Source organism: Caretta caretta, chromosome 1 (genome assembly GCF_965140235.1).
Source record: "Caretta caretta isolate rCarCar2 chromosome 1, rCarCar1.hap1, whole genome shotgun sequence".
Taxonomy (NCBI): Eukaryota; Metazoa; Chordata; order Testudines; family Cheloniidae; genus Caretta; species Caretta caretta.
Window position 1 is genome coordinate 280,266,215 of NC_134206.1, and position 18,878 is coordinate 280,285,092.

General features: G+C 41.8%; 1 protein-coding gene across 7 annotated transcripts in view; it reads left to right on the forward strand.

Annotated features, from left to right (window-relative positions):
- PPFIA2 (PPFI scaffold protein A2) overlaps positions 1-18,878 on the forward strand; it is a 614,806-nt gene that overhangs the window by 527,457 nt on the left and 68,471 nt on the right. For all 7 annotated transcript variants that reach the window (XM_048835681.2, XM_048835683.2, XM_048835680.2 and 4 more), the window contains 4 exons: positions 5,028-5,265; positions 9,497-9,526; positions 12,066-12,196; positions 17,111-17,265. In XM_048835681.2, coding sequence (XP_048691638.1) covers positions 5,028-5,265; positions 9,497-9,526; positions 12,066-12,196; positions 17,111-17,265 — 554 coding nt within the window. The remainder of the gene's footprint in view (positions 1-5,027; positions 5,266-9,496; positions 9,527-12,065; positions 12,197-17,110; positions 17,266-18,878) is intronic.

Below are 18,878 nucleotides of genomic sequence, written 5' to 3' on the forward strand. Positions count from 1 at the left end.
AGCTCCAGGAAGAAATCCCAGCCAGTGTTTCACCTTAGCTGAGATTTGGGGGGCGTGTCATAAATATAAAGGGAAGGGTAAACCCCTTTGAAATCCCTCCTGGCCAGGGGAAAGCTCCCCTCACCTGTAAAGGGTTAAGAAGCTAAAGGTAACCTCGCTGGCACCTGACCAAAATGACCAATGAGGAGACAAGATACTTTCAAAAGCTGGGAGGAGGGAGAGAAGCAAAGGGTCTGTGTCTGTCTGTAGTCGTCTTGGCCGGGGATAGACCAGGAATGGAGTCTTAGAACTTTTAGTAAGTAATCTAGCTAGGTATGTGTTAGATTATGATTTCTTTAAATGGCTGAGAAAAGCATTGTGCTGAATAGAATAACTATTTCTGTCTGTGTATCCTTTTTGTAACTTAAGGTTTTGCCTAGAGGGGTTCTCTATGTTTTTGAATCTAATTACCCTGTAAGATACCTACCATCCTGATTTTACAGGGGGGATTTCTTTATTTCTATTTACTTCTATTTTTTATTAAAAGTCTTCTTGTAAAAAACTGAATGCTTTTTCATTGTTCTCAGATCCAAGGGTTTGGGTCTGTGGTCACCTATGCAAATTGGTGAGGCTTTTTATCCAACATTTCCCAGGAAAGGGGGGGTGCAAGTGTTGGGAGGATTGTTCATTGTTCTTAAGATCCAAGGGTCTGGGTCTGTAGTCACCTAGGCAAATTGGTGAGGCTTTTTACCAAACCTTGTCCAGGAAGTGGGGTGCAGGGTTTTGGGAAGTATTTTGGGGGGAAAGACGCGTCCAAACAGCTCTTCCCCAGTAACCAGTATTAGTTTGGTGGTGGTAGCGGCCAGTCCAAGGACAACGGGGGGAATATTTTGTACCTTGGGGAAGTTTTGACCTAAGCTGGTAAAGATAAGCTTAGGAGGTTTTTTTTCATGCAGGTCCCCACATCTGTACCCTAGAGTTCAGAGTGGGGGAGGAACCTTGACAGAAGTTCTGTCCAAAATCTGAGAGGGACAAGGTGTGGAGCATGCTTTCAGAAGTCTTAAAAGAGCAACACTCCAGTGAGGAAACTACAGAACCTTAACCACCAAAAAAAGAAAATCAACCTTCTGCTGGTGGCATCTGACTCAGATGATGAAAATGAACATGAGTCGGTACATTCTGCTTTGGATTGTTATCGAGCAGAACCCATCATAAACATGGACACATGTCCCCTGGAATGGTGGTTGAAGCATGAAGGGACATACGAATCTTTAGTGCATCTGATACATAAATATCTTGTGACGCCAGCTACAACAGTGCCATACAAATGCCTGTTCTCACTTTGAGGTGACACTGTCAACAAGAAGTGGGCAGCATTATCTCCTACAAATGTAGGAGTGATTGGCTGAAGTAGGACTGAGTGGACTTGTAGGCTCTAAAGTTTTACATTGTTTTGTTTTTGATTGTAGTTTTTTTGTACATAATTCTACATTTGTAAGTTCAAATTTCGTTATGAAGAGATTGCAGTACGGTACTTGTATTAGTTGAATTGAAAAATACTATTTCTTTTGTTTTTTACAATGCAAATATTTATAATAAAAATAAATATAAAGTGAGCACTGTACACTTTGTATTCTGTGTTGTAACTCATGTGATTAATCACGATTAATTTATTTAATCACTTGACAGCCCTAGTAAATTTGCTTTTTAAATATCAAATAAAGGATTTCCTTTCAGAAGATTCTGACAATAGCTTTTGCATTTTGGAGATAGCTAGTTACTGTATAGATCATCCAAAAAAGATTGTTTCCCATTTCCAAATAAGACATGTCCAGTAAAGCATTATTACTAACATGCACAAGAGAAGGGAAGACCACACTGTAGACATCTGTGAGGCAGCATGTTTGTTTCTATTTCAAAACTTAAGGAGCTGCTACTGACTTATTTGATCCCACCTTTGTATCTTGCACAATTATTTCATCTGCTCTTTCTGCCTCTAGATATACTAATACCTCTTCCTTTCCTCATTTATGAAAATATGTAATTGTTTTGACCATGTGTGACTGAGAAGGCAGATGAGGATGAAGAAAGGACAAAGTACTCATAAATGAGTGCCTTTTTGTACATTATATAGTAAAATTCATTCAGAAACAGATGGGCCCTGTAGCGAGTCATCTCCTTTTTTATACACTGTCCAGAGAAAACGTAGTCTCTGGGACAGTTACTGTCCCCTGCTCTGGATGCTTTGTGACTTTCTGGTGTCACACAGAAGCTGTACAGTTGACAGATCTAGTTCTCTGAGGATTCTCCTGCCTAGAGAAAACCTTGGGTGCATAGAGTCACTAAGCCCACTGCAAGGTCCTATCTGGGGATCTCTTGTCTGACAGAATAGCCTCTTGGGTCCTAGTTAGTTGACCATCAGCCTCAGAGCTGCTCTAATTTACCCTGGGGATGAGATTGAGGGATCTGTTGGGAGTTCATGTGGGTGCAGGCCACATGCTAGCACATTTATTTATTAGATCAGGGCCTCCAGTACAGCAATTTGGATTTGTTTGGAGCATCTGCCCTGATAATACTGAGGAAATCATTTTGGTGGGAAGGAGATGGCATTAAATACAAGAAAGTAACCAAACCACTCTGAGGAAATAAGTAAAGAAGCTTTTCTGAGAATGTTAAGTGAAACACAATGGTGAATGCTAAGTTGTGTCTCCCATTTATTCTTTGTCATGTTTCTCTGCTGGTGAGGACTATCTGCCTTCCTGCCTTACAGTTCTTTTGATCTTACTCCCTGACAGCAGGCAAAGTTATCCTCAAGAGCCATGATGAAGTTCTTTGGGATCCCTTTGAGTGGAAACTAGTGGAAATTGTCAGAGGTCCTGCACATTGCAGATTGAGGTCTATATGGAATAGCACAGTAATAGGAGTGACAGCTCTCTTGTTCTTTTTACTCAACATAGTGTGACAGGGTCAGGCCAGATGGCTACAGGAGCATGATAGAAGGCAGATATATTAGCCCCAGGTTAAGTAGGTTCCTTTTCCCTGGGTAAGGTAACAGGGAAGGTTTCAGAACAATCAGGAACTTTCTGGAAACAATTAAGGCATTCAGGCTGATTAGAACACCTGCAGCCAATCAAGAAGCTGCTAGAATCAATTAAGGCAGGCTAATCAGGGCACCTGGGTTTAAAAAGGAGCTCACTTCAGTTTGTGGTGTGTGCGAGGAGCTGGGAGCAAGAGGCGCAAGAAGCTGAGAGTGAGAAGGCATAGTATGGGAAGACTGAGAAGTACAAGCATTGTCAGACATCAGGAGGGAGGTCCTGTGGTGAGAATAAAGAAAGTGTTGGGAGGAGGCCATGGGGAAGTAGCCCAGAGCATTGTAGCTGTCACGCAGCTGTTACAGGAGCCACTGTAGACAGCTACAATCCACAGGGCCCTGTGCTGGAACCCAGAGTAGAGGGCAGGCCAGTGTTCCTCCCATCCCTCCATCCCCCCAACTCCCTACTTGATACCGGAGGAGTTGAACTGGATTGTGAGTTCCACGAGAGGGGAAGGTCTCTGGCCTGTTCCCCGATCCACTAGGTGGATCGGCACAGTCTGTGGGGACTGTTCTTCTTCCTTTCCCCATGCTGGCCAGTGATGAGGCTAACTGAGTGAACAGCAGATTTGAGCCACGAAAGTGGCCAAATTGAGGGCTGCCGTGAACTTCTGAGGCGAGAAAATTCACCAATAAGTGCAGGACCCACTAAGGCAGAGGAAGAACTTTGTCACAATAGTTAAAGAAACACTAGACATATAGTGCTACTGACATACAAGATAGCCAATGTATGTTGCCTTCGGCAACTCACGCCACAAGAAAGGCCATAGGGTATCCTTAGCAGGGTGGAATCCAGAATTAGCACTAAAAGTTCATTATAATGTTATGAATTAGTCATATTGGTTTTAGAATATCCATGGGAAAATGCTACCAACTATAGACAGTAGAAGCAGTATAAATAACAGAACATAAATCCTAAAATATAAAGCTTAAATATATAAAACAAGTTAGTGTTAGATGCAGTGGTGGTAAATTCACACATCCTCGTTTGATTTTCTGTTGGAGCAGCACCCAGATTCATAGATATTTAGGACTTCCTGCACAACGCAGGCCACAGAATTTCACCCACCACTCCTGCAAAAAACCTCACACCTATATCTGTGCTATTGAAGTCCTCAAATCATAGTTTAAAGGCTTCAAGGAGCAGAGAATCCTCCAGCAAGTGACCCGTGCCCCATGCTACAGAGGAAGGAGAAAAACCTCCAGGGCCTCTTCCAATCTGCCCTGGAGGAAAATTCCTTCCCGACCCCAAATATGGCGATCAGCTAAACCCTGAGCATATGGGCAAGATTCATCAGCCAGATACTACAGAAAATTCTTTCCTGGGTAACTCAGATCCCACCCCATCTAATATCCCATCACAGGCCATTTACCATGAATATTTAGATACCAAAACCATGTTATCCCATCATACCATCTCCTCCATAAACTTATCGAGCTTAATCTTAAAGCAAGATAGATCTTTTGCCCCCACTGCTTCCCTTGGAAGGCTATTCCAAAACTTCACTACTCTGATAGAATATGGGCCCAATAGATTTTGCAGGTGCGGATTCTAATACTTGCAAATGTTAGAGTTTATCAAGTCTGCACATATTTTTGTACCTGCAAAGTGTATGCAGAAGTATGGGTGCCTGTATTTTGCAAACTCACTAATGGTGCTGTAGTAGGGGACCTTCTGAAATTTTACCCAAACTGTTTTTATAGTTAAATTGTTGTATATATTAGCAGCCTCAACTATGAATGGATAGTTATGAGGCAGTATTCTTAATACAGTTTTGTTCCTCTAACATTTATCAAACTTTTTGGGGTTTACCCACATCTATGCACATAAGACTTCTGCAAAGGCAAGTTCATACTCAACTATTCAAAGAAGCGAAGTTGCTGTTAGAGCCAGAAACACACCTTATGTAGCTGACAATTATCAGAATATTATCATATGCTTTCTTCACTCCATAAGGTTAATCCAAGAAGAAAAAGAATCAACAGAACTGCGTGCTGAAGAAATAGAGAACAGAGTTGCCAGCGTCAGTCTAGAAGGCTTGAATCTGGCTAGAGTTCACCCAGGTACATCTATCACTGGATCAGTGACAGCTTCATCACTTGCAAGCTCTTCTCCTCCCAGTGGGCACTCAACCCCTAAACTCACACCTCGCAGTCCAGCCAGAGAAATGGATCGCATGGGGGTCATGACACTGGTAAGGAAATGTGTGATGGCAGTTTTGAGCATGATATTTATTAAAATAAACTGATCAAATTGTTATCACTGTTTGCCTAGCCCTTACCAAGCTTCGCCTACTCCCCGTAGAATTTGTTTGTCCATATTTTGTTGTCTCTCTATGTGCACAAGAGCAAATTATGCCAAGCCATAGAAAAGATAGGGAGTATAATAAAAAGACCTGGTGGCTTAACCACGATCTTCAATGACCTGAAACTCAAAAAAGGGTCATACAAAAAAGAGGAAACTAGATCAAATTACAAAGGATATATATACAAAACCCACAAGGACAATATTACAAAGGCCAAGGCACAAAACAAGATTAAACAACCTAGGAACATAAAGGTAACAAGAAAACATTTTACAAATACATTGGCAGCAAGAGGAAGACCAAGAACAGGGTAGGGCCATTACTCAATGAGACGGGAAAGACAATAACAGAAAACATCATATTGGCCTAAGTGTTAAATGTCTTTTTTGTTTCAGTTGTCACCAAAAAGGTTAGCAGTGATCAGACAACTAACATAGTGAACATCAGTGTAAATGGGGTAGGATCTGAGGCTAAAATAGGAAAAGAACAAGTTAAGAATTACTTGGACAAGGAAGATGTCTTCAAATCAGCAGGGCCTGATGAAATACATCCTTAAAGAATTGGGTGAAGAGATCTCTAAGCCATTAGTGATTATCTTTGAGAACTTGTGGAGGATGGAACAGATCCCAGAAAGCTGGAAAAGGGCAAGTGTAGTACCTATCTAAGATGGGGGAATAAGGACAACCAAGGGAATTACAGACCAGTCAGCTTAACTTCAATACCCAAAAAGATAATGGAGCAAATAATCAATCAATTTGCAAGCACCCAGAAGAAAATAAGGTGATAAGTAACAATCAGCATGGATTTGTCAAGAACAAATCATGTCAAACCAACCTAATATCCTCCTCTGACAGGGTAACAAGCCTTGTGGATAGGAGGGTAGCAAGAAATATGATATATACACCTCTACCCTGATATAACATGGTCATCGGGAGCCAAAAAATCTTACTGCGTTATAGGTGAAACTGCGTTATATCAACCTTGCTTTGGCCTCGAGCATTTCCATTATTAATAGTCAGCAGGCACCCCGGGACTCCCACGCCGTATCCAATGCCCCCATTCCCTGTCCCCTGACCACCCCGCCCCCAGAACCTCCAAACCATCCAACCCCCCTGCTCCCTGTCCCCTGACCGCCCCCTGAGACGCTCTGCCCCTTATCCAACCCCTTGGCCCCGGCCCGGCACCTTTAACACGCCACTCAGAGCAGGATGTCGGAGCCAGACACGCAGATGCACTGATCCTCCGGAGTGCACAGCCCCGACCCCTGGAGTGCTGCTTTACCGTGTTATATCTGAATTCATGTTATATCGGGTCGCGTTATATTGGGGTAGAGGTGTATATCAATGTTAGTAAGGCTTTTGATACTGTCTCACATGAACTTCTCATAAACAAACTAGGAAAACATAGCCAAGACAAACCTACTGTAAGGTGGGTACACAACTGGTTGGAGAACTGTACTCAGAGAGTAGTCATCAATGGTTCACAGTGAAGATGGAAAAGCATATTGAGTGGAGTCCTCAGGCATCTGTCCTGGGTATGGTTCTGTGCAGTATCTTCATTAAAGATTTCAATAATGGCATAGAGAGAACACATAAAGTTTTTCAGATGATACTAAGCTGGGAGGGGTTGCAAGTGTTTTGGAGGACAGGATTAAAATAATCTTGACAAACTGGAGAAATGATCTGAAATAAATAGGATGAAATTCAGGAAGGACAAATGCAAAGTACTTAGGAAGGAATGATCAATTACAAAACTGAAAATGGCTGCCTAGGAAGGAATACTGCAGAAGAATACTGGGGGCTTATATTGGATCACAGGCTGAATATGAGTCAACAATGTAATACTGTTGCAAAAAAGCAAACGTCATTCTGGGATGTATTAGCAAGAGTGTTGTAAGCAAGTCACAAAATAATTCTTCCACTCTACTCAGCACTGATTAGGACTCAGCTGGAGTACTGTGTCCAGTTCTGGGCCCCACACTTCAGGAAAGATCTGGACAGATTGGAGAAAGTCCAGAGAAGAGCAACAAAAATGATTAAAGGTCTAGAAAACATGACCTATGAGGAAAGATTGAAAAAATTGGGTTTGTTTAGTCTGGAAAAGAGAAGACTGATGGGGGACATAACAGTCTTCAAGTACATGAAAGGTTGGTATAACAAGGAGGGTGATAAATTGTTCTCCTGATCCACTGAGGACAGGACAAGAAGTAATGGGCTTAAATTGCAGCAAGGGAGATTTAGGTTAGATGCTAGGAAAAACTACTTAACTGTCAGGGTAGTTAGGCACTGGAACAAATTACCTAAGAAGGTTGTGGAATCTCCATCATTGGAGGTTTTTAAGAACAGGCTAGACAAACATCTCTCAGGGATCATCTAAATAATACTTTGTCCTGCCTCAGTGCAGGGGACTGGACTAGATGACCTATTGATCTCCCTTCCAATCCTTTGTTTCTATGATTTTATATATGGGTTGTAAGGTTTTTGGAGGAAAGACTAAGTTGTGTTGGGTTTTTATTGTCTCTGTACAGTGCCTAGCAGAGTGGGGCCCTTTTCTCTGATTAGGGCCATTGAGTAACAATGTAATAGAAATAATAATTAATAACAATTACTAAAAAGTATTAGAAACCAATTTACATGGGATTTTTATTATAAGTAATGAAGTTTCAAATAATCCATTTAATAAAACATAACTTGAGGCAGAGTTGAAGGCTGTTAATCCTAGGTCAGATTTAAATCTCGAGCAAATGCCTTACAAGGGCATTATTGATAGTAAAACCTTTTAAAACTTATTTTTAAAGGTGTTTAGGTGATCTTTTTCTGTTTTATACAAGTGGCACATTGTGTTTCTCTGTATATGCTTTTCAAGGCCAGTTGTATGGGATGACTTGTTTTCCCACATTCCATTGAACCTGTATTATTTTTAAACTGCATATCATGTGTCTGAATATTCCTTAAACCACCTGTATTCCACCAATGAGCATGAAATTGATATTGAACATTTCAAAACATTTATTTTGAAACTAAACTAAATGAGTGGGGAAAGTGCTCTGAAAAGGGTTGTCCAAAAGATTCACATTTCGGTTCTAATGAAACCTGCAAACAAAAGTCCAGCAGACAAAGGAGCAGAAGCATTTCCATCCTACAAGACTTAGCCAGGTAATTATGGAATCCACTGGAAGTCTCTAGCAAATAATACACTGAGCATTTTACAATGCTACTGCCCCTGCTCTCAATATATAATTATTTCAGCAGGTATGGTTTGCCTGTTCCTGCTGCCTGGGGATGGACAGGACAGACTGACAAACTCTCTTTGGGTGGAAGGGTTAATTTGGGAGATCCTCTTGGAAGTTTAGATTCTATAGTACACAAACTTCCAAATAAACCTATCGGGATTGGCTAGATGCCAATAACTGCAGCCAGATTTCACAGGACAGGTCCATGTAAACTTGGAAAAAACAAACTCTGCAGGATTTGTTGTGCTCTAGCTGTATATCACAGAGTGACACATTTGTCTAAAGTAGAAGTGTTAAGTGGTTGAACAATGTATGTTCTAGTAGACTTCCACTGTGACATAATGCCTGCGGTAAAGAGGATTGGCGTTTTTGATGAATTGTTGAAAATATCAGGTATACAAAAATATTCATTCAGATTATCGTAACAGGAGGGAAATTTCCCTCTACTGCAGTTTGGGTGATGTTTTGCTCTCATATCTGTTTTTCAGTAAAATGTTTAAAAAGTTTGAAACACTAGAGAGTTGCAAGAAAGCATTATCCTTTTATTATTGATGATTCCTTTGGGAGGATTTATGGAATATATGGGGGGAAAGGATCTAAAAATGAAAATTTTATATCATGTCTGAAAACTTTATATGAAAATGAAAGGGACTTGTGGGACTGGCAAATTATTTGCAGGAAAGCAGGGCTTTGTGGTGGGTTCTCTAAATTACTGCACTCAGAAGGTATTTCTAAGTTATGCCAAGGGCATCTGGAGAATATGAATGGCTATCTTTGTCATTATTTCTATAAGTCAGGATAAATATATATGTGAAGTCTGAGTTTTCTTTGGTCAAATAAAGTTTACTAATCATTCTTTTTTGTTGTGGCTTTTTTCATCAACCGAAGCCAAGTGATCTAAGGAAACATCGACGAAAGGTATGACGCTTGATATGTTAATGGTACAATAGCTGTATTAAACATGTTTTTTTTCATTTCTTCATGCCTTTTACTTATGAAACTTGTATGTCGTTTTTATCTAAACAATTGAAAAAATGCATTTTCATTTTTATTCCAACTTGAAAAAGCTTGTGAGTGAAAATCTACAATTAATTCAGTGTTAGGAGTTACGTTTCTCAGGTGACTTCATCTGGTAATACATCCTTTAGTGCAACCATTAAGAAACACACCATCATAAACCAAGCTTAGTTATATTCTGAGTACTTTCACAGAACATTCTGTTCACTCTTCTTATTGATGGAGCAGCCATAAACTTTAAGGTTGAGTTTTGTCTGTGCTGGCACAATGTGCAGTTATGCATATAACTGGGACAGAATGTCATAATTCTGTTGGTATGAGAGAGATTAGCAAAGCCATCAAAAACTGTGACAAAATTCCATTTCCTTCACACTTATTATCTAGAAATTTGACCCCTTCATAAACAAGCTGTGGAAACAATTGGCTTGATCCTGCACAGTCTTAACTCATGAGTATCAGGAATCAGGGTTTGCAGCAGAGCTAGTCTCCAGGCAGCCTCACAAGTATAGCTGGCCTGTCTGATTAGCCACGCTGCCTGATTGGCTGCAGAGGTCAGCAGGCTGGCTCTTACACCAACAGCAGCAACAGCTCACTGGCTTCACAATGCTCATGCCCACCACTGTGACTAGTCTTGTGTTACCATGTTCCTACTGCTCCTGCCTTGCACTCAGCTTTGGTCCTGCCTAATGATGAGCTGCCAAAATCTTAACAACCGGTTCCCTATAAAAAGTTCTGATTTAAGGGATGTGCCCCAGTATGTATTTTTTGTACCAACAGGGTTACCATACGTTCGTATTTTCCCGGGAGGAATTTTTAAAATTTAAAAATTCCTCCCAGACAGCGATTTAAGAACCAAAAAGCCTGACCTGTTCATGAAAATACGGATGTATGTGAACCCTGCCTAAAGTTCTTTTTTAAAAAGATGGGCCTGAACTAGAAATGAGCTCCGTTTCACATGTGTGGGTCCCCGCCACTCCCTGGGGCTGTGCTAGGGTGACCAGATGTCCTGATTTTATAGGGACAGTCCAGATTTTGGGGTCTTTTTCTTATATAGGCTCCTATTACTCCCCACCCCCTGTCCAGATTTTTCACACTTGCTGTCTGGTCACCCTAGGGTGTGCACATGTGTGGGTCCCAGCTGCTCCCTGCCCCCGTCATTGAAGCAGGTGTGCAGGGTTACTGCCCTGGGAACTGCAGGGCACCAGTGGACGTGGGGCCAGCTGCAGACAGGGGTGTGGGGCAGGGCTAGCTGGAGGCAGGGGGTGCAGGGCTGGCTGAGGGCAGGGCAGGGGGTGCAGAACTGGCTGGAGACAGGAGGGTGCGGGGTTGGCTGGAGGCAAGGGGGTGTGGGGCTGGCTGGAGACAGAGCAGGGGCTGACTGGAAGTAGGGGCTGGCTGCAGGCAGGGCAGGGGGCGTGCAGGGCTGGCTGGAGGCAGGGGCTGGCTGCGGGCAGGGGGTGCGGGGGTGGCTGGAGACAGGAGCTGACTGTGGGCAAGGTGGTGGGTACTCATGGGGAGAGTGGCTCGGAGCAGCCCGAGCAGCAGGACGCAGCCCAGGCCCAGCAGAGCAGCCGGGGACCCACCAGGCAGCATCGGGAGCCCCAGGGCCAGGGGAGCAGCAGCAGCAACAGGGCTCGTGCGCAGGGCCAGGCGGCAGCCCACATGGCTCCCGCAGCACAGCGCCCCCGGCGGCCGGAGGAGGAATTACATCACTTCCCGGCCGGAGCCCATCAAAGCCTCAGTGCCCCTTGTGGGGAAGCGGGTTAACAACTGGTTCTAAAACTGCTTCAAAATTTAACAACCGGTTCGCGCGAACCGGTGCAAACCGGCTCCAGCTCACCACTGGTCCTGCCCTTGCCTTGAACCCCTCCTCACCTGATACCCAGCTCGCTCTAAATCCTGTCCTCTGGCTTGACCCTGGGCACTGGTATCCAGTTCCTGCCTTCGAGTTTGACCCTTGGCTTTGACTCCTGACTATGGCTCTGACCCTAGCCACTAGGCCTGATGCCTGCTCCAACCACTAGGCATGACACCTGCTCTGTCCACTAGGCTAGACCAAACTTGTGAACGAGAATCAGAAATACATTTGAATACATGAGTAGTCCCATTGAGTTCAATTGGACTACTTGTGCGTAAACTTATTTGTACGCTGAGGTCTTTACAGGATCAAGCCTATTCTGCATAATAGGAACAGTCAGCTTCTCTAAGTATGATTTCTTTCATTTATAATATAAATTTTAAGTTGGCACAGTTAGAACATTTGGTCTGTTTCCTCGGATTTTCATGGGTTTTTTACATAATCCTAACATTTGTTCATTTGCTCAGATAATTTCAGTTGATTCCAAACCTGATCATTTGACAAATACTTGAAATACTTGCTGAAATTTCCAGAAGTCTTGAAAAGCTGATGCATACTCTCACTTATATATTTGACTGGTAGATTGCAGTGGTAGAAGAAGATGGACGTGAAGATAAAGCCACAATAAAATGTGAAACCTCTCCTCCTCCAACACCCAGAGCCATCAGGATGACTCATACCCTTCCTTCTTCATACCACAATGATGCCAGAAGGTAAGAAGCTCATAACATGAGTCAGAAATTCACAAATTGACCACGTTATATCCTTCTGAAATTATATGATTCTTCTGATTTTCCTGTACATCCTGACTTTTTTTTTGAGATTGTATGTCCTGCAACTCAGAAAATGTCCTTTTCTTTGTCTTTTCTACAATTCCAAGCACTACACCAGTGCTAAAAAACAAATAATAATAGGGTCTGTTTCTCTCTTATGTCATGTCTTTGGTCTAACTTTAAGTTATAACTACTTTAGAACAGGAACCTTAATATTCACCTGAAAGAGTGCTGTTAAATGATGATAATCCTGATGAATGGAGAAGACAAGGACAAGGGGAATTCAGGGCAAGAAGTGCCTCTGAATAAATGAATCCTGTATTTTGCAGGAGGCCAAGAGACAGCACTGATGTGGATATAGGGGATGGGAATCTCTGAGAATCCAGAGAAGAGGGGCGAGTAGATTCATTAAGACCAGGTCAACGCACTAGAAACTTTTACCAGTGTTGTAATATCAGCTGGGGTCTGATTTTTAATAACATTTTTGTGCTAGGCAAAAGCCCTAATGTAGATACAGTTATACCAGCATAAACATTTTGCCAGAATAGTTTATTTAACTTGGGGAAGCAATATAAGCCATACCAGTAAAAGCACTTTTTTTGCCAGTATACATTGTGTCCATACTAGGATTTGGAACCATATAACTGTATCAGCAAACTTTTTCTAGTGTAAACCTGACCTAAGAAAGAGAAAATATTTCAGGACTGGAAATATTTGCTGTAAATTAATTTTCCCTAGGTTCACCCGTTTGAAAAAAATAGTGAAAATGAATTTTGAAACAATCATTTCTAGTGATAGCTATGCAGCATTGCTCCCTAACATGAAAGATATAAGTATGTGACCAGCATGTCTTGCACTGGTTGTACAGTAATTATACAAGAAAAAAATACATATTCAAAGAGGTAAAATAAAATCACTGAAAGAGGAGAAACAGCTGTGAAAAGAGAAGAAATAAGGGAACACAAAAAGAATCACAGAATATGATTTTAAAAAATGGAAAGGTGCCACTAGGTAAACACAGAAAGCAGGTACAAAGTTTTAAGAACTCAAAAATATAGGTGAAAAGAAAAAGACACAAGGAGAAAAACTGGGAGAGAGATTTTTAAAGGGGTATTTTATTCATAATAATTTGTTAATTTCATTAGTTGATGAAACAAGACCCCATTTTACATTCATTAACAAAGTGATATTGCACATGTTGGAGATTGTTTTCATATATTTTCACTGTGAGGGATCAGAGAAACTGACATCAGGCACAGCAGGGGTTAAAGAAAACCACACCACTATACCTGCAGCTAGGGTGAGCAGATGTCCTGATTTTATAGGGACAGTCCTGATTTTTGGATCTTGTTCTTATATAGGCTCTTATTACCCCCCCACCCCCGTCCCGATTTTTCACATTTGCTGTCTGGTCACCCTACCTGCAGCCAATCCCAGGCCTAGAGGGGGATTAAAGAAGGGAGCCTGGCTCAGTTAGGAATCATCATAGAATCATAGAATCATAGAATATAAGGGTTGGAAGGGACCCCAGAAGGTCATCTAGTCCAACCCCCTGCTCGAAGCAGGACCAAATCCCAGTTAAATCATCCCAGCCAGGGCTTTGTCAAGCCTGACCTTAAAAACCTCTAAGGAAGGAGATTCTACCACCTCCCTAGGTAACGCATTCCAGTGTTTCACCACCCTCTTAGTGAAAAAGTTTTTCCTAATATCCAATCTAAACCTCCCCCACTGCAACTTGAGACCATTACTCCTCGTTCTGTCATCTGCTACCATTGAGAACAGTCTAGAGCCATCCTCTTTGGAACCCCCTTTCAGGTAGTTGAAAGCAGCTATCAAATCCCCCCTCATTCTTCTCTTCTGCAGGCTAAACAATCCCAGCTCCCTCAGCCTCTCCTCATAAGTCATGTGTTCCAGACCCCTAATCATTTTTGTTGCCCTTCGCTGGACTCTCTCCAATTTATCCACATCCTTCTTGAAGTGTGGGGCCCAAAACTGGACACAGTACTCCAGATGAGGCCTCACCAATGTCGAATAGAGGGGAACGATCACGTCCCTCGATCTGCTCGCTATGCCCCTACTTATACATCCCAAAATGCCATTGGCCTTCTTGGCAACAGGGGCACACTGCTGACTCATATCCAGCTTCTCATCCACTGTCACCCCTAGGTCCTTTTCCGCAGAACTGCTGCCTAGCCATTCGGTCCCTAGTCTGTAGCTGTGCATGGGATTCTTCTGTCCTAAGTGCAGGACCCTGCACTTATCCTTATTGAACCTCATCAGATTTCTTTTGGCCCAATCCTCCAATTTGTCTAGATCCTTCTGTATCCTATCCCTCCCCTCCAGCGTATCTACCACTCCTCCCAGTTTAGTATCTTCTGCAAATTTGCTGAGAGTGCAATCCACACCATCCTCCAGATCATTTATGAAGATATTGAACAAAACCGGCCCCAGGACCGACCCTTGGGGCACTCCACTTGATACCGGCTGCCAACTAGACATGGAACCATTGATCACTACCCGTTGAGCCCGACAATCTAGCCAGCTTTCTACCCACCTTATAGTGCATTCTTCCAGCCCATACTTCCTTAACTTGCTGACAAGAATACTGTGGGAGACCGTGTCAAAAGCTTTGCTAAAGTCAAGAAACAATACATCCACTGCTTTCCCTTCATCCACAGAACCAGTAATCTCATCATAAAAGGCGATTAGATTAGTCAGGCATGACCTTCCCTTGGTGAATCCATGCTGGCTGTTCCTGATCACTTTCCTCTCATGCAAGTGCTTCAGGATTGATTCTTTGAGGACCTGCTCCATGATTTTTCCAGGGACTGAGGTGAGGCTGATTGGCCTGTAGTTCCCAGGATCCTCCTTCTTCCCTTTTTTAAAGATTGGCACTACATTAGCCTTTTTCCAGTCATCCGGGACTTCCCCCGTTCGCCACGAGTTTTCAAAGATAATGGCCAATGGCTCTGCAATCACAGCCGCCAATTCCTTCAGCACTCTCGGATGCAACTCATCCGGCCCCATGGACTTGTGCACGTCCAGCTTTTCTAAATAGTCCCTAACCACCTCTATCTCCACAGAGGAGTTGACTGGCGAGGAGGCAGGAGCTCTCTGCCTGCCTGCCTGAAGGGATGGAGCAACGACCTGCCAGCCAGTGCAGCCACTTGAGGCAAGTAAGGGCTCCCCTGCCTAGGGGAGGCTGCAGATAAGCCCCAGAACCTGGGACAACTGACTAGGCAAGCCCCCAATAAACTGGACTAGCGGCGTCATGTCCCAAACTGAAGAGCCTTGTAGGAAGTAGCCCAGGAAAGCTGGTCTTGACTCCCTACCAGGAGGGAGACCCATCTCCCCTGTTTAGGGTGATCTTCACAGGGCCCTGGGCTGGGATCTGGTAGAGAGGGAAGGCCCGGGTCCCCCTACCATCCGCTCTGGCCTTACAGACCAAAGACCAGTGATCTAGCCACTAGGCAGCCTGGCCACGGAAGACCCGATTACAGTTACACAGTGCCTACTCAAGATGGTGAGAGATGGGGCTCAGCATGAGTGATAGAATTTTCACATGGAGGGAGATTGAAGTTTTGCCACTGAGTTCAGTGGGACCAGAATTTCACCCAGAAAAATAAAATTAAATAATCCAATCCATTTTCCTACCAGTGCAAGATTGTTGTTTCCTATCATACATTCACTAGTGTTTGTCCAGTCTAACTTCAAATGTACCAAATTTTGAGGATTCCAAAAGTGCTCTCAGGAGATTTTATAATTTTTTCCTGATACACAGCATATATTTTTCTATTCTTAATTTTATCCCTATCAAAATTAATTATAAAATCACCTGTGCCACTAACTACTTCTTCCCCTTGGTGTTTACATCCTTGAAATGTAGATAGTTGTATCATCCTGACTGTTGTGTTCTACTTAGAAGCTGACCAATGTTATTTGATACAAACCCTAATTAATTATAGTGGATTATTCAAGGATGACAGATAACCAACTCTTTTACTCACATGCCTGTGTCTTGGCCAAGTGGAATGCGGTTAGTCATTGAAGGGTGTAATAAATATATAATATACAGTACACACCATTTAAAATGCAAATAGTTGTCAACTATTATTACACTGTGTAATCCAAAGCTGGGCACAGGAAATAACTGCATTATCTGAGATAATACTGAATGGCAATTACTGGTAAATGTGGACTCCCAGTAGCAAATGCTGAATACAGTATATCCATATAGAATATATAGTAATCTGTTTTGCCAAAATTCCTTTTTAAAGTTAAATCCATGAAGTAGCCTGTAATGTCAATATGTCTGCTTTAGAGTTTTATAAATGCTCAAAATCTTAATTGCTTTGATTTAAATATATAGTCAATAATGTATGCTGTATTTGGTTAATGAGTGAAACAAACAGAAATAATCTGATTGAAGTTTACTTTCTGTAATTGTCTAATTACACAATGTAAATGAGATAAAAACTTTGTCATTGATATATTTTTCTTTACAAATAACTCTTCAAATTTCAGTTGGGAAACCATATATTGCTGTGGTTCATACATTTTCCTGGCATCATTTTTGGCAAAACAAATTTAAAAGACTCTTTACGTTTTATTTCCTCTTTGCCATTTTTCGTGGGTTTGCTTCAGCTTGATTGAGACGAGAACATTAGACATTGTACTATTCTATATGTTGCTAAGCTGTACAGGAGAGAAAACATCAATAATTTTATTAATTGTTCTAATTATGAAGAGGCTCTTATTAGATTCTAGATAATCTGTTTGCACAGCTGCTCAGGAGAAAATGAAACCTAGCCAGGAGAATAATATGTTGCCTATCTCTTCTTTTCTATTTTACAGTAGTTTGCCTGCTTCACTAGAGGCAGAAAGTATTGGTCTCGGCAGTGCCAGTAGCAGCCAGGACTCCCTACACAAAGCTCCCAAGAAGAAAGGAATCAAGTCTTCAATAGGACGTTTGTTCGGTAAAAAAGAGAAGGCTCGACTTGGACAGCTCAGTAAGCAATTAGTTATACCAGGCCTAGGTCATTGGTCCACTGTCATTATTGTGTATATGTTTTTGCTTCTTTTTTGTTTTCCAAATGGCATATTCCTCTTTTGCACTGGCAGAACCTTTCCATTAAATTTCACTATAGTAATGAGCATATTTATCAGGAATTTGGTATAATCTAAATGATAGGAAATCTATTACGCTAACAAGCTTCATTTTTTCCTGAGAGTTAGCATCTTCAATGGGACTACTCACATGTTTAAAATTAAGGACATGCTTAAATACTTTGTTATATTAGGGCAAAATTGCTAACAACATACCCTTAACTAATGAAAATAGAAGGGTAATAGTTTCTGTTCCTACAGTAAGGAGCTTGTCTTAATAATGCAATCTGGGAGTTTCTCAAAACTCAATGTAACAACCCTTCAGTTTTCCAGTCTCTCACTGGATAGCAGTTCCTGGCTGTTTTGGTCATACCTTGGCTGTCCTCTTGCTGTTGGTCACATTTCCCACTGAAACTCCCCGTTCTCTTTCTACAGTTCATGCATTTTTCCTCAGCTCTGATCTTCATTTAATTCATTTAATGGTTCTAAATCTGCCTCTAAGTCTGACTGGCTTCCATTATGCTTCTTAGCGGACAAACTTTACAGAGCAGAAACAGAGAAAAAACAGTGTTTTCAGAAAATAGGTACTTCAGTCCAGATTGACACTAATTTGACACTAATTTGAAAAAATCTTATTATAATGTCCTTTAGGCTACTGCTCAGATGACATATCAGTGAGAATGTGATGTTATATAGCATCCAGATAGCTATGAGAGCCTAAAAGAGATGTGATAGTTTGACGTGGTTCCTGTTGCAACATACAGCAGTGGTAGAGTCATAACAACCATTATAATTCATATTAAAAAGCTTCCTATTATTGTCAGTTTACGTTACACTAGTTCAGGATATATTTTCAGGTGTAACTTCATACTCACCATTTTGCTATAGCTGAGGATATAATCATGAAATCTTTAGTCATTTAAAATCTTATTGACATCCATTTGAGTTTTGTCTTGGTAAGGACTTCATAAGATCTTTTGTCCAAGTTATAACTTAGAAAATATCACTCTTCTTTAGATGGTATCACTTATGTTTAGGGAGGAAGGATGGTCTAGTGGTAAGGGCCCTATCTTAGCACATATAAGACCTAGGTTCAATTCCCTGCTCTATCACAGGCTTCCTGTGTGACCTTAGGCAAGTTACTCAGCCTTTTTGTGCCTCAGTTCCCTATAGGTAAAATAGGGATAATAGCACTTTCCTATCTCTCAGGGGGTTGTGAGCATAAGTGCGTTAAAGATTGTGAAGTATTCAGAAACTACAATAATGGGAACCAGACAAGTCCATGAGAGAGATTTTAAAACGGTTCACCAATTTGAAATGTATCTGGCTAACTTGAGTGCCTGACGTTAGAAGCCTAAATCCATATTGAAATCTGCTCCTGATATATCACAATCAACAATCACAGAACTAAGGTTCCACATAAGAAAATAGGTTGATATTAGGGTCAATCCATCAGTATAAAATCAAAGAATTCAGAATTTTTGTTCTATATCCCTCTCGTTATGGACACCTATCT